The sequence below is a fragment of the Rhipicephalus microplus genome, chromosome 3 (genome assembly GCF_043290135.1).
Source record: "Rhipicephalus microplus isolate Deutch F79 chromosome 3, USDA_Rmic, whole genome shotgun sequence".
Taxonomy (NCBI): domain Eukaryota; kingdom Metazoa; phylum Arthropoda; class Arachnida; order Ixodida; family Ixodidae; genus Rhipicephalus; species Rhipicephalus microplus.
This window is the reverse complement of record NC_134702.1, coordinates 9287142-9300283: the sequence shown is the minus strand read 5'-3', so window position 1 is coordinate 9300283 and position 13142 is coordinate 9287142. Positions and strand designations below refer to the sequence as shown.

At 45.4% G+C, this 13142-nt stretch overlaps 1 protein-coding gene across 1 annotated transcript in view; it reads left to right on the top strand.

Moving 5' to 3' along the window:
• Upf1 (Upf1 RNA helicase) overlaps nucleotides 1-13142 on the top strand; it is a 43192-nt gene that overhangs the window by 7943 nt on the left and 22107 nt on the right. Inside the window, exons 2-4 of the mRNA XM_037433532.2 lie at nucleotides 8060-8187; nucleotides 8748-9260; nucleotides 10168-10340. Coding sequence (XP_037289429.1) covers nucleotides 8060-8187; nucleotides 8748-9260; nucleotides 10168-10340 — 814 coding nt within the window. The remainder of the gene's footprint in view (nucleotides 1-8059; nucleotides 8188-8747; nucleotides 9261-10167; nucleotides 10341-13142) is intronic.

The following is a 13142-nucleotide window of genomic DNA, read 5'->3' as shown; positions in this document are numbered from 1 at the left end:
CTCGCCATTTTATGGCCCCACATATGCTGATGCAGCACGCCAGGGGGCAGTGTCGCACCAGCCCTCGCCACTCCTTCGGCCTGCGCAGAGCGAGCCATTGGCTGTGGCGCCTGCCCCCAAGGCGGCAGTAGTTGAGTCTACTCCGCCTACTATTGAACAGAGACCAGAGACTCCAGGGTCCTTGGGTCTCAAGGCCTCACTTCGCCAGGCGAGGCCCAAGCTTCGAAAAACCAGCTCGCATGAGCGGGCATCCAGTGCCTCCGAGGAGGCAATGGATACGGCGGCACCCCTGGTGCCAAAAGAGCGGCGCGGCTCTCTGGAGCGTGCCAAGAGAACTAAAAAGCTCATAACAGGGCCTGATAATAGCCCTGTTACTTGAGCTCGACCTTTCAGCTTAAACAAGTCACTCCCTTAACGTACACACAGCACTACTTTACTTCCAATATGGAAACACATATTATACATTGGAACGTCGGAGGCCTGCTTAAAAACCTCGACGACGTCCAAGAGATTTTATACAAACTCACCTCAAGTGCTGTGTGTACAGGAAACACACCTAAAATCCTCCAATACAAATTTTTTACGTGCTTACGTCATATACCGAAAGGACCGAGATGATGCTGTGGCGTCATCCGGTGGCGTAGCCATTATTATTAACCAAGGAGTAGCGTGTACACATTTACCACTCCAGGCATCCCTTGAGGCGGTGGCTGTTCGAGCGGTACTTTTAAACAAACTCGTCACCATCTGCTCTTTGTATGTACCTCCCCACCAACGTCTTGAAAGACGTGAATTCCAGTCTTTAATAGACGAACTGCCTGAACCTTATTTGCTTCTTGGGGACCTAAATGCACATAGTGGACTGTGGGGCGATTCTCGCTCTGATGCACGAGGTCGTCTCATTGAACAATTTTTCTTCTCTTCCGGTGCCTGTTTGTTGAATAGGAAAGAGCCAACATACTATAACGTTGCCAACAAAACTTACTCGTCTATAGACCTCAGCATCGTATCACCTTCACTCCTACCCCTACTGAAATGGAAAATCATAAATAATCTATATGGAAGTGACCATTTTCCTGTAGTGTTGAGTTCACAAACAACATATGAATGTCCTCTACATGTTCCCGAATGGCTGATAAACAAAGCAGACTGGGAACAGTTCCACAACACTACACATTTGAGTTGGACAGACATATGTAGGTTAAACAAAGATGAAGCTGTGCAGTACTTCACAGCTTTTCTAACTGATGCAGCAGCCAGGTGCATACCACAAACATCTGGAATGCCCGGCAAACGACACGTCCCATGGTGGAACACAGAGTGTCGTAATGCGCGAAAGGAACAGAACAGGGCATGGAGGTTGCTTCGGAACTCACCAACAGCCGAAAATCTTGACACCTTCAAGAAAATAAAGTCTCAAGGCAGGAGAACGCGTCGGCAGGCCAGAAGAGAAAGCTGGCAGAAGTTTTTGTCGGGGATCAATACATACACACAGGAGGCTAAAGTCTGTAACATGGTCGGTAGGATAGCAGGAAAAGAAGTACACACACTTCCACTCGTAAACACTCAAGGTGATACTTCGGAAGATCAGGCAAACTTTCTCGGTGCACACTTTGAACAGGTATCCAGCTCGTCCCACTATACTGACACTTTCCAAAAATACAGAACAAGAATAGAAAAGCAGAAACTCGAACACAAATCCACTAGATACGAGGCATATAACCAAGCTTTCAGTCTAGCTGAGCTCCGAACATCTCTAAACTCCTGCAGTACCTCTGCCCCAGGTTCTGACCGTGTGGTGTATGAAATGTTAAAAAACCTACCAGCCGAAACACGAAAAACCTTACTTTGTTTGTACAATGCTATCTGGTTTTCTGGCACTATCCCTACCTCCTGGAAAGAGGCTATTATTATTCCCATTTTGAAAGAGGGCAAGGACCCTTCTTTAGCTTCAAGTTATAGGCCTATCGCACTTACAAGCTGCTTGTGCAAAGTCTTCGAAAAAATGATAAACTGCCGACTTGTACATATCCTTGAAACAAACAATTTGCTCGACCCATTTCAGTGCGGGTTTCGAGAAAATAGATCCACCACAGACCACCTTGTTCGTATCGAGGCACAGATCAGAGACGCCTTCGTCCATAAACAATATTTTCTCTCTGTGTTCCTCGATATCGAAAAGGCTTATGATACAACATGGCGTTTTGGAATTCTAAGAGACCTGTCCCACCTTGGTGTGCGCGGAAGAATGTTTCACGTAATCGAAAGTTACCTGTCAAACCGGACATTCCGTGTCCGTGTGGGCAGTGTTCTCTCCCAAACATTTGTCCAGGAAACAGGCGTGCCACAAGGTGGTGTACTTAGTTGCACACTTTTTATTATCAAAATGAATTCCTTGCACTTGTCCATCTCCCGCAATATGTTCTATTGTACATATGTCGACGACGTTCAGTTTGGCTTCAAGTCATGCAACTTGGCAATGTGTGAGCGGCAGGTTCAGCTGGGTTTAAACAAGGTCTCCAAATGGGCAGATGAAAACGGATTTCGACTTAACCCACAAAAAAGCACGTGTGTCTTGTTCTCTCGAAAGAAAGGCATGCACTCGAAACCTGACATTCGACTGAACGGGCAACGTCTGTCTGTCAAAGCCGAGCATAAATTCTTAGGCTTAATCTTGGACAACAAGTTGACCTTCGTACCGCACATCAAGTATTTAAAAACAAAATGTTTAAAAGCCATGAATGTTATAAAAGTGTTGTCACGTACTACTTGGGGTAGTGATAGGCAATGCCTCATGAATCTGTATCAAAGCCTCATTCGCACCCGCTTAGATTATGGGGCCGTTGTTTATCAGTCTGCAACTCAAAGTGCTTTAAAGATGCTGGACTCCGTGCACCATTTGGGCATCCGCCTTTCTACGGGTGCTTTTCACACCAGCCCTGTAGAAAGCCTTTACGTTGAGTCAAATGAATGGTCGCTTAATCTACAGAGAACTTGCATGTCCTTTGTATATTTTCTTAAGGTGAAAGCAGACAAGAAGCACCTCTAGTACTCTACTCTTTATGATCTGTCGAGCTCCATTCCGTTTCAAAACAGGCCTTTGATGAGGCAGCCCTTCTCAGTTCGCCTGAAGGGTCTAGCTGAAGAAACTGGAGTGTCACTTGAACACAGTTTAATGGCTCCTGTAGCATACCCGCCACCATGGCAGTGGCAGACTATAGACTGCGATGTGTCTTTCCTAGAAGTTACAAAACATGCACCTATTGCCCATATCCGAACATACTTTCTGGAACTTCAACACAAATACACACGTCCTGAGTTCTTCACAGATGCCTCCAAGACTAAATCCTCTGTGTCCTACGCTGCTGTCGGCCCATCCTTTTCGAATGCTGGCCCTCTACATCCAGGCACAAGTATCTTCACAGCAGAAGCTTACGCGATACTTGTGGCAGCTAAACACATCAAACAATTACAAATACAAAAAGCAGTAATTTACACAGACTCCCTCAGTGTGGTAACGGCTCTGCACAGTCTTAAAAAACAAAAAAACCCGGTCCTTGTCTCACTTTACTCCATTTTGTGCACACTCTACACACTCAAACAACATGTTGTGGTGTGCTGGGTGCCAGGGCACCGTGAGATCGAAGGCAATGTGAGGGCGGATCAGCTCGCTGCATCCGTCCACGAAAGCACTGCCCCTACACCTATATTAATCCCGGCCCTTGATCTTAAACCGTCTCTCAAACGAAACCTCAGGGACTACTGGCAGAGCAAGTGGGATACGCAGACACAAAACAAACTACACATTATTAAGCCACACCTTGGTCATTGGCTGCCAGTATCAAAATCGCGTCATACAGAGGTAATACGAGACTCAGGATAGGACACACATACACGACACACACATATCTTTTGTCTGGTGGCGATCCACCATTGTGTGACAGATGTGGTGAGGCATTAACAGTCCTTCACATGTTAATCCAGTGCAAACACTAAGAAACTCTAAGAAAACAGCATTTTTTATTACCCTACCGACAACATATACCTTTACACCCTGCAATGTTCGTTGGTAGGGAACCGCTTTTTAGTCATAAATCATTGTTAGCATTTTTAAAAGAAATTCTTATTTTTATATCATATACCCGGGCATTCCGTAGCACGACCTCTCCCGAGAGGTTTTTGCTGCGGTGGCTACACAGGAAAGCACTTGCCTCACGGCCCTTGGACGCAAGAATATGAACGAGTGAGGTACTTGTGCTAATGCCATACATGTCCACCATCGTTTTTCATTATCACCAACTTTTGTCACCTATTCACACCACACACACCTTTTACGGCATGGTCATGATTTTATTACTTGTATGTTTTTTACCCGCCTTATTGCGAGGAATTTTATGGCCCTTATACAGCCGCTAATCACAATCATTGTCCACATTCTTTGTCCCATGAACTGGCGCTCTTTGGCCATCAAATGGCCCTTGCGTCAAAAAAACATCATATATCATCAATTACTTTTGAATATAAAATGGTACTGCAGTGTCGCCAAACACAAATCTTTCTAAGCGTGCGCCACGGCCACGCATTTGCAGCCAGCCGCCAAAAAGTATAGACTGCGGGAACAAATGCGGCAAAAAAATGGTGGCTATGGCGTCATTATTTGTTGACTGCAGCGCGGTGACGTTGGGGTCCCCTTCGATGGTGTCAATGGCGCGATGAAGTCGAGGGCTCACGCAAACTTAAAAATTCTTTTAAAATACTTTCCCAGGTATATTCACTGTTGATACTTTGCAGATGATTTACGAATGTTTTGAAAATCGAGCCCACAGGCTATCTCGGCCGCAAAATTTTTTGTCAGTGCCCTTTTAAGGCTTACTGGGATTCCTTGGTGATATCCAGTTGGACTAAGATGGGCATTCACTATTCTTTGCTTATAAGGTTTCAACTTACAGGTCATGTTTCATAAGTTGAAACACTTACTTTGTTGGAATGTGAAAAAACAGGTTTAAAACTCTTGACAACAAATTGCAAGCTGTCGGGAAAGTCTAGCGGAAAAATTATTCTCCACTGAATGGTTGATAAAGCCTTGGTGTGCACATGTTGATATTGACGCAGCAGGGAAAATCTGTTCAATATTTTTGTGGCTTGATTTTGTTTTAAAGCCATAGTTTAGAGGGGCCCTGCAACACTTTTTAAGCATAGTCAGAAAATGCTGCCGATTTGTAGTAGAGGCTCCCGAAAACATTCGAGCCAAGTAATATAGCGCAGCACGCGGCCTGGAATTCATAATAAATGATCAAAGTCAGCCGAAAATTGCTTTATCTTCTCTTGACAAAGGACGGAAGACGCTCAAAAATCACTCGTAGAAAGCCCATCTGTCAGCTGTGGTGTACACGTATCCTGAAGGAGTACGGCCACCAGCGTGGGTCCGGTCTTAGCGAGCCGGAGGGCACGCGTTAACCGTCGCCGTGGCGAGAAAACGATACGGCTCAAAGTCGCAACACTTTATTGTGGCAACACCAAACGCAGTACAGCCAGCCCGTTGCAAAAGGGTGCGACGGGAAAGCAAATAGGCTTATCCACACCACGGGCACAAAGTACTACACAGGGTGCCACGAGCACGTCTCCGAGGTAAAGGTGGTCCACGTAGACACTGGGACCAAGGCCTGGTTGCTCGAGCGAGGGCAAAGGCGCTCGCGTTGGCTTCGGAAGGAGACGGATTGGCGTAGCTAGGTCACGCACTAGAAGGCCTCGAGGCGCGCATCATGTATTTTCTTTGCCCCCTGCCATTCCTTCCTGCTTAGATTCCAGCGCTTTCATTAGGGCGAGAGAAGAGAGAATGTAATTGCAGCATGCAACAAATTTTTGTAACTCCACTTGCACTGGACGGATTCTCATAATTTTAGCGCCATTGATTTCGTGCAGCAATAAGCTCTTCCTGTGAATTCATTCCATGGTTACTTGAAAAAGTGTTTCAGGTCTTTTTAACAACTGCAACTTTAGTCTTGATCTTCGTCGCTTACAATTTCGGTTATATCATTTCGGACTTCTTTGCTCTTTTTAATGTTATACTGGCTCTTTAGCCCAACCTGGCTTGTTAATATTGTCTTTAGAACTGAACACCACACAATCTAAAACAGCTGTGCCAGTACAATGCACGAATTGTATCCTAATTTTTTTTTCGTGTGCTTTAAATATTTGACCTAGAAGCACTTAACATTGTCACAAGACATAGAGTTGATATACAGAATTCACCAGAATGGGCCTGCTGTCCGATGTGGTAGAAATATAGGAATTACTACTTTATATAGACTGCCATCATAGTACTGAGCACGAAATATTTTTTTATTCAATGCACACAGCTCTGGTTTAACGGTCCACAATTTTTAGTCTTTGTATGTTTTCATTTGATGCTAGTTTTCTATATACATAACTTGCAGTGGTGGGAAACCTGCGGCAATCGCGCCAACTGGAAATTACTGCGCCATACTGTTCCAGAAGGGTATTTTTGTCCAAATTTCGCAGTTGCTGAGCCACAAGGTAGTTTTGGAACCGAAAGTGAGGTTGACAGCTCGCATCGTGAGCGGATATTACGTGATGGTTGCCACCTTGTACTTGCGCTGCTGCAAAAGAAAGGAATCAGCCGATCAATTCTTCTGACTTCCGTGCGAGTGCCTGTTCTGGTAATCATTGGCAAAGAACAAAAGCGATGTGGGGATTACCGAAAAGCGCGCCAGTATAACTTATCGCCGACAAAAAATGTACGTGTGGCATAGCGCCGCTGCAAGCCTATTGCACGCTTTAATAGCCGGCGACTACCTTAAAGAGGGCTGAGGCACCGATCTCTGCGGCCTCAATAGTTGTGCAAGACAGTGTTCAGAGTGCACTGCTTTGCAGAAATGAAAGCAGATCGCTATTGCAGAGTTGAGCATTGTGGATAGTCGGGACCGAGACAGCAAGCGCAGCACGCCTTCAGGAAGCGGCATGTAGCCCTAACGTACCTTCGTCTGCTGCGAGGACTGCTAGAGCATCCCTTGCATAAAGCTCGCATCATCACGTTAACGCAACAGGCTTCTCGCCGCATCTGTGCACGGTCCGAAGCAGAGTGGGCTCAAGCAGCTCGGCACGGTGTGTGCCAAGTAGGTGAAGCACTGCACTCTACTAGCAAGTAGACGGTAGGCTCCCTGCGACCATGGTACACTGTACTGCCTCTAAAAAGAAAAAAAAAACTTAGTGTTGGCTAAGTAGCAGATTGCAGTACACATTTTTCACGGAACAGCCGATTATGTCCGTTTCGTCTCTCTGTCAGTCGCTACGTTAACTGCGTATCCCGGACTCCGCAGTAGTTTTGAAATGCCCTTTGGTGTCGCCAGTACGTGCCATCGAATGGTCGCTCGAGAATTCCAATAATCTTTGAACATTGGTAAAAAGAATGTAATGTCTTCGGGGTGGGCGCTCTAGGCATTATTTGCTGGGGCAGTGTATTTATTTTTTCCTTAGCAGTGGCAACGCCGTAAAGAAATGCAAATTGGTATTTGGTCATAGGTGTGCACACGAGGGTGGGGGGGCTTTAAACCAGCCCCATACATTAACATGATAGAGAGGGAGGACGCTGCGACGAATCTCTGAACAGTGTTTGTGTGTACGGGATAATCGCTTCATAGCAGGCCAGTTACTTTTCCCATCCAGTTCCCCACTCAACGCTGCATCGCTGCAGGCTGCATAATGTCCTGAACGATTCTCCGCTGTTATAAGCGCAAAGTGAAAAATAACACCACCTGTTATTATTAAAAAAAAATGTGACACATGAACGTAAAAATGGCGCTGTCACTGATATGTATGTGCTTCATTGTGTGGGTCATGGTGGACTGAAGGTAGGAACTACCATCACTAGCAAGTTATGTATACAAAGTCTTGTAAATATATTAAATGCATTGTTATCACTGTTCATCATTAAGCTATATTTTGTTATGCAAGAAGCAAGCTTGAGGTACTGAGTGCCATGGATAAAATGTTATATGCATAGCCTGGAAAACAATTGCAATTATCATTGTTTGTGCAGCTTCCTGGGGAAGTGCGCAGCAATGGCTTGGAGGTGGCTGCAGCTGGACAGGCCCTGGGAGAGCTCACATTTGAGGAGGATGAAGAAGACCAGTACTATGCCAAGGATCTGCCTGAGCATGCCTGCAAGTAAGTTTTGCTTGAATGCCTGGGAGCTTTTCGATAGGTCACATTGGCAAACTGTCATCGTCTGTTCTAGAAGTCCTTGTTCGCACTTATTTTTGGCCAAACCAACAGCCTCAAGTTAAAAGACCATCGGCTGCACAATGCTGTCCTACTCTATTTGCATATTCTATGCAAACTCAGTCCGGCAACTCTTTATGATGCTTTTTTAAAACAAAACTGTAGCTCTTTAGTTTTGGTAGTGTCATATAAGCCACCTGCTAAGTTAATGTTAGCCTTGGTGGAATGTAAGGGACTGGGAGGTGGTTGCGCAAGATTGTATTTGGAAGCCACGAAATGGAGTCAAAATGAGCCTATTGATTAGGTGAGACCGAGAGTCATACATTCGATGAGTCCATTAAAAAGGTTCATGCCTTGATGAAAGTCGCACGTTGTTAAGTCATTTAGATAAAGTCATGTAAATCCCGGTAGCAATAGTGTAGCTTAAGGGAAAATGATCTCGTAATTAGTGTAGCCAACAAGCTTTGCGCACCTTGTGTCTGACAGCCTGGTGTGTGCCAATTCAGGTACTGCGGCATTCACGATCCCGGGTGCGTTGTTCAGTGCAATGTGTGCAAGCGCTGGTTCTGCAATGGCCGAGGCAACACTTCAGGCAGCCACATGGTGAACCACCTGGTGCGAGCCAAGCATAAGGAGGTGACCCTCCACAGAGACGGCCCACTCGGGGAGACAGTGCTCGAGTGCTACTCGTGCGCCTGCCGCAACGTCTTCGTCCTCGGCTTCATCCCGGCTAAGGCGGACTCTGTGGTCGTGCTGCTTTGTCGACACCCATGCGCCGCCCAGTCCTCCCTCAAGGACATGAACTGGGACCCAGACCAGTGGAAGCCACTCATCCATGACCGCTGCTTCTTGCCTTGGCTGGTGCGTGCACCTCTTGAGAGAGACCAGCTGCGTGCCCGCCAGGTGACTGCCCAGCAGATCTCGAGGCTCGAAGAGCTCTGGAAGGACAATGTGGATGCTAGCTTTCAGGATCTGGAGAAGCCTGGTGTTGATGAGGAACCCCAGCAAGTACTGCTGAGGTGAGCATGAATAATAAAAAGGCGATGTTCTTTTTTCCCAGGCAAGTGCTTTCAAAACTTTCGAGAGGTGAAGATTTTCATCTTAGTGCATTACCATGCAAAGCTCCTGACCTGCCCAGGAGACTCCTGAATTTTAAGCAATGCTTTCGATTGTATGGACAAAGACAAATTTTTCGAGAAATAGCACTTGTGCCACGATGAAGAGAAAGATAATCAAGGTCGTTCGTTCTAAAATTGCCTGATCATTTGTGGAATGCTTGAGGTACAGGTGTCATAAGGTCGTCACAAATGGATTGCTTGAGTCGTATACCAACTTTAGGGTTATGGTGCGTTCATTTAGGTTTATGGCATCATTTGTGAGACGAGTGAGCAATTTTTAGCCAACTTTGATTATTTGGGGCATTCCAGGTTGCGCGCTATGCTTCAACGTTTGGCTATGCTTTAAGAAGGCTTAAGTTCTCTGGAGCCTCATCTACTGCTATGCAGCATTTTCTCGCCATTCTAAAGAAGTGTTGTAGGGCCCCTTTGAAGGCTAATCATGCTGCCTGCCGTTTGTAAAAGTTCAACTATGCTTGCATTTATGCTATCCCTAAATTGGATAAAGTAGAAACTAAAAGCTGTAGGAAAGTAGAAAGCAGTAGAGGAAGAAACATCGAGGGATGCTATTAAAAGTTTGTAGCGCATTTTTGGAGGACTACAATCAATGGCACCAACAGGGACACGGCAAGGAGACGTGCACAGCGCTTGTCCACGTCTTAGTTTTCTTTCTGTTGGGCTGCATAGACTAGTGCATTGGCCAAGGTCTCTCTCACTCTCCTAAAGTTGCTCTAAATGTTTTGTTGTACAGTAAATCGAGAAAAATGCTGTTTGATCGCAAGCAACGTTATGTCTTATTTTCTGGCTGCAGGTATGAGGATGGTTACCAGTACCAAAACATCTTTGGCCCCTTGGTCAAAATGGAAGCAGACTATGACAAGAAGCTGAAGGAGTCGCAGACGCAGGACAACATAGAGGTCCGCTGGGACATCGGACTCAACAAAAAAATGATTGCCTACTTCACGGTGGCAAAGTCTGATACAGGTGAGCAAAAGCTTGTATATATGAAAAGCGTGACCTTTTCAGTTACTTCTCTTGCTAGTTATTCGCTGCCACCTTGCGGCAATGTATTTTTTGTAATGCTTTACTACAGTAGTGCGTCAGCTGTCACTTGGCATACAGATGAACGCATGCCTGTGGCATCTATTTTGGTGTCATTCTTAGGACGATCTCTGTTTCTCACACCCAAGAAACTTATGGCTGTCTGGTTTAGAATCTCTCAAAGTGACCACTTTGTTATTTTCTCATTCATTGATTCCTGGGATGCAATTATGCTCGCTTCCGTGCAGGGGCTTACTGACACAAACGATGCCATTGTGATTGCGTTTCTTATCTTGTGGACTCGCCACTTCCATGTCGGAGACCTTATCATAGGTCTTTCACGTGTTTTTGCTTTCCGTACGCACTTACAACTGCACAGATTTATTCGCTGCACTCGCTCCGGTTTCACTTGCACAATGGGGAAATGCACACTAGTATCTGCTGCAGGTCAGTTGAGCAGTGGTTCAGAAGAATGTACGCTCAACTGTCAAATCAGAATTGGATTCATAAGATATCTGCGTGTCATATGATGAGCTTCTTGCAAGTCAAGTCCAGGGTGTTGATGAGTGAGCAAGATTTCAAAACATGCATGGCAAGATGATGCTCACAGGATTAAAGGTGGCTTTTCACGCAGTGTTTCTACCGTATTTACTCGCATAATGAACGTGCTTGCATAATAAATGCACCCCCAACTTGAGTTGTCAAAATTTAAATTTTTTTTCCCTGCCTAATAAACACACCCCCTACATTAATCCGCTGCAGTCCCACTAACCGACACCTCCTTACCCGCTGGATCTCTTCAGTTTTTTTATTATGCCTACCTCCCTCGGCTTGCATCCCCCCTCCTCGCCCGTTGCTGCGTGCAGTATTGTTTTTCTTTCTATCTGTGTGTGGCACGTCCCCCGTCTTTGTTATCTGCGCTACAGCGGGGTTCACGAACAGTAGGAGTGTAAGTAACCACCCATTCTCGCTTCGCTTACTCTCCGCACATACAGGAACTTTTCATGTGGAAGCGAAGTGGTGGCCGTATTTTGTTGATAATCTTGTTATCGGCAGTTTGTTTTAATGCTTCGGGGATAGCTTGCTGCCTTGTTGTCTGCTGGCTACTATGTCAACGGCTGCGTCAGGCGAGGTTGCCGCGAAGTTGGCAAAGTGCGTCGTAGCGCACGTTTCTGGGCTCCCCTTGAGATCACAGCATATAGCGCTATTGCGGTTAAACGATTGCGAGAGAAGATAGCCGCAAATCGCACTTATGGCGCGTGCGGGCGATGCGGGGACAGCGTGCAGAAGATAGCGCCCTCAACCACCAACGTTGACTTAAGTGCGAACGAAGAAGCTGTTTCCAAACTGTATGTGTATGTAAATTGCGAAAGGCCGACTGACGTAATTTTCTCTTGCATTACCGCATTTTTCGCTCATCCCGAAAAAGGTTTCATAAAGTTTGCCTCACATATTAACGCACACCCAACTTTGCTGCGATTTTTTGAGATACAAATGCGTTCTTTACGCGAGTAAATGCACTATTTGACGCCACTTTGTGCTGTTACTTTTGTACATCCTTGAACTGCTACACAGACGGTTATTGCAAAGCGGAATTTCTTCAGTCGAAGTAGGCTTATTTTTTCAGAATTCTTTTTCCACTTCATGGTTACCCGCCTCCCCCACCAATAAAAAAATTTCTGTAATTGATGCGACTGAGAAATTTAAATGGGAAACGAATAAAAAATAAATCCTGTGGGCCGCAGTTCATTAAAAATTGACCCTTATAGGTATAATCTTGGGCAAGTATGTAATAGTTTATGATGGTATTTAAAGCAGCAGGCAAACGTTTGAGTTAAAAATTACAGAAAAGAATTTTCTTTTGTTGTCTATAGCACCTCTTTTCCGCATGAAACAACCATTTGCATGCTGTTTAGTCATATAAGTGCGAGCCTTGAAACCAGTGCAAGTTTACCATATTTACTCGTGTGTGATAGGTCATTCCCTGTTTGATTGTGAGAAATCAGATTTTCTTTAAAATTTCCACGCACAATAAGCACATCCCGAATATGGCCTTGATCAGCTGTTCTGTATTGTATGAGCATGGTTGCAATTTGACACCCTCTTACATTAACTGCAGCAAGCAAAAAGAAAAGAAAACCGTTTTAATTGTGTGGGTTCGCCGAGTGAGGAAGTAGGGTAGTTGCGTCAGCATCAGAGTAACCTTTGTGTCGGCGTTCCTCTGGCCACTTGCTGGCTATGCGTGCTCTGCATGGGGCGTGCAATCAAGTCCTCATCATGTACTCTGAGTTTTTTAATTTTCTGTCGGGAAAAGTGTTGGTATTGCAATTGTTACCTCGTCTGCACATTTAAAAGCTCTCTGGAATTTTGACGCCAGCACTCGCCCTTGCTGCCACTACACAGGCTTGCACAATCTTGGCAGCCTTTTGTTCCCGTTGACTTTCTGGCTGCAAAGCTAAACATCGTATCGCATGCGCTGCTATTCGATCAGTGCTTCAGTTGGCTTGAGTGCAATCTTTTGGACGGCCAATCTTTATGTTGACTTGTACAAACTTCTCGCGATAACATAGTCTGTTAGCAAACCTTGAAGGACCTCTAAATATGTGGATGGCAGACATAGTACAGCCCACCTTTTGTTGCGTTTTTTGCTCTTTTTGGTCTGTTTTTCCTGCTTCCTTTCTTTGTGTGTATATATTTTGTCATGATTCTGTAAAAATAAACATGGGTCAGTTTTCGTGCTTGTGT